The sequence below is a fragment of the Malania oleifera genome, chromosome 4 (assembly GCF_029873635.1).
Source record: "Malania oleifera isolate guangnan ecotype guangnan chromosome 4, ASM2987363v1, whole genome shotgun sequence".
NCBI classification, from domain to species: Eukaryota; Viridiplantae; Streptophyta; class Magnoliopsida; order Santalales; family Ximeniaceae; genus Malania; species Malania oleifera.
This window is the reverse complement of record NC_080420.1, coordinates 12,939,455-12,941,180: the sequence shown is the minus strand read 5'-3', so window position 1 is coordinate 12,941,180 and position 1,726 is coordinate 12,939,455. Positions and strand designations below refer to the sequence as shown.

Sequence of the window (1,726 nt, the reverse complement as noted above, 5' to 3'; positions counted from 1 at the left end):
TGAACCAAAAGAAGCATTCTTACGCCGTTTAAAAAAAAAAACAAAAAATAGGGCATTCTTTTTCCATGGCGCAGCTTCGTGCGTTCAGAAATAATTAAGCAAAGGGTCCAAGAAGCATGCAGAGGAAATCACATGGAAAAGAGACCTTTGTGTGGCGGTGAATAAGAAAGAGTCACATCCCATTTGCATGCATGCCTTTGACAATTCAATCTGCCTACACTTCTTCTTCTTCTTCTTCTTTTTTTTACTTTCTTTCCTTCGTCTGCCATCTCCTCTCCCTTTTTAAAAAATATTTTCTTTTCCTTGCGTTTGGAGGAGGTGATACTTGTCGGAGGACGTCGCATCTTCTCCGTGACTGCTCTGTCAAAAGCAGCTTCACAAGCCCCAATCACACTTGGAGAAAAGTCTCGATCTCTTTACACGTCTTTCTCTCATTGGTCCTTCACCCCTCCACATGCCCTATCCACTTAAATTCCAAATTTGCCCCTCTATCGTCCGGCTTCGATGAAACCCAGAAACATGTTCCCGAGAAAAACCACCTGGACTTGGGCTGGCACTCGGCAGCCTTGTCACCCTGCTTCCTAGAACCTGTTCAACAATTTTCTTTTGCATATATATTTGCGCTTATGTTTGCTTTCTTCACAAACCCATTTCGGAAGATTGAGCTCTGAGAGAGAGAGTTTGTGATTGGCAATGGAGGGAATAAGGAAGGGGTTCGTGTTTGAAGATTTGCTGCCGGTGATGGCGGAGAAGATGGGAGGAGAGGGGCTGATGAGGGAGCTCTGCAATGGGTTCCAGCTGCTGATGGATGGGGAGAAGGGGGTGATCACGGCGGAGAGCCTGAAGAGGAACGCGGCGCTGCTGGGGTTGCAGGGTCTCGGCGACGACGACGAGCTCGCACAAAGCATGGTCAGAGAAGGCGATTTCGACGGCGACGGAGCTCTTAACCAGCTGGAGTTCTGCGCTCTCATGTTCAGATTGAGTCCGGAGTTGATGGCTGCGTCGGAGAGATACCTGGAAGAGGCTCTTCTTAACGATTTCATTTGATTTGATCCAACAGTACTGATGTGTGATGGTGATGACTTTTTTTTTTTTTTTTTTTCGAAACGTTCTTTGGAGATTTGATTTGAACTAATTTGTGAATGCATTAAAAAGGGTATTACAGTTAATTAGGGTGATTGTAAAAAGAAAAAGAAGAAAGATTATTGTAGGAGAAATGAAGTTGATGGTTGGTTCATGACCAAATTAATAAAAAAGTAGAGGGAAGTTTATGAGAACTCTCATTGTTTGTTCATAGGAAAATGTTTCATTTATCATAATATTTGTTTTTTTTTTTTTAATTTTTTAAAAGTAGTCTTTTAATGCAAATTTTACTTTTTTTTTAACTAAATTGTTGCCATGGTTTGCCAAATTGTATATTAATGTCAATAACATATTATTAATATATGAATTTAATTTGATACGAATTATAAAAAAAAAAATTTGTGCTTAAAATATAATTATACTTATATATTAGTCCCATAATAAAATTTCAATTTTACAAATCAGCCGGCCACCGCCTAGGAACAACTCAAGAAGATTTAGACTGATTATGTGAAAAATGATGAATGTCTAAATATCTCTCAATCTGCAAATACTAATTAATATGGAATCCTTTGATATACTTAATCCAAGTGTGTCCTCATTGTTAAAGGCTCTGCTATTCATTTCACTTCCAATGACAATT

General features: G+C 39.2%; 1 protein-coding gene across 1 annotated transcript; it reads left to right on the top strand.

The window, feature by feature from the left end:
- The first annotated feature begins 490 nt into the window (after window positions 1-490).
- Window positions 491-1,291, top strand: LOC131153355 (calcium-binding protein KRP1-like). The gene has a single exon (XM_058105620.1). The coding sequence runs from the start codon at window positions 694-696 to the stop codon at window positions 1,045-1,047; it is 354 nt and encodes a 117-aa protein (XP_057961603.1). The 5' UTR covers window positions 491-693; the 3' UTR covers window positions 1,048-1,291.
- Window positions 1,292-1,726: the final 435 nt, after the last annotated feature.

Coding starts and splice junctions, on each gene's coding strand:
- LOC131153355 (XM_058105620.1), top strand. CDS start 694: ATGGAGGGAATAAGGAAGGGGTTCGTGTTTGAAGATTTGCTGCCGGTG.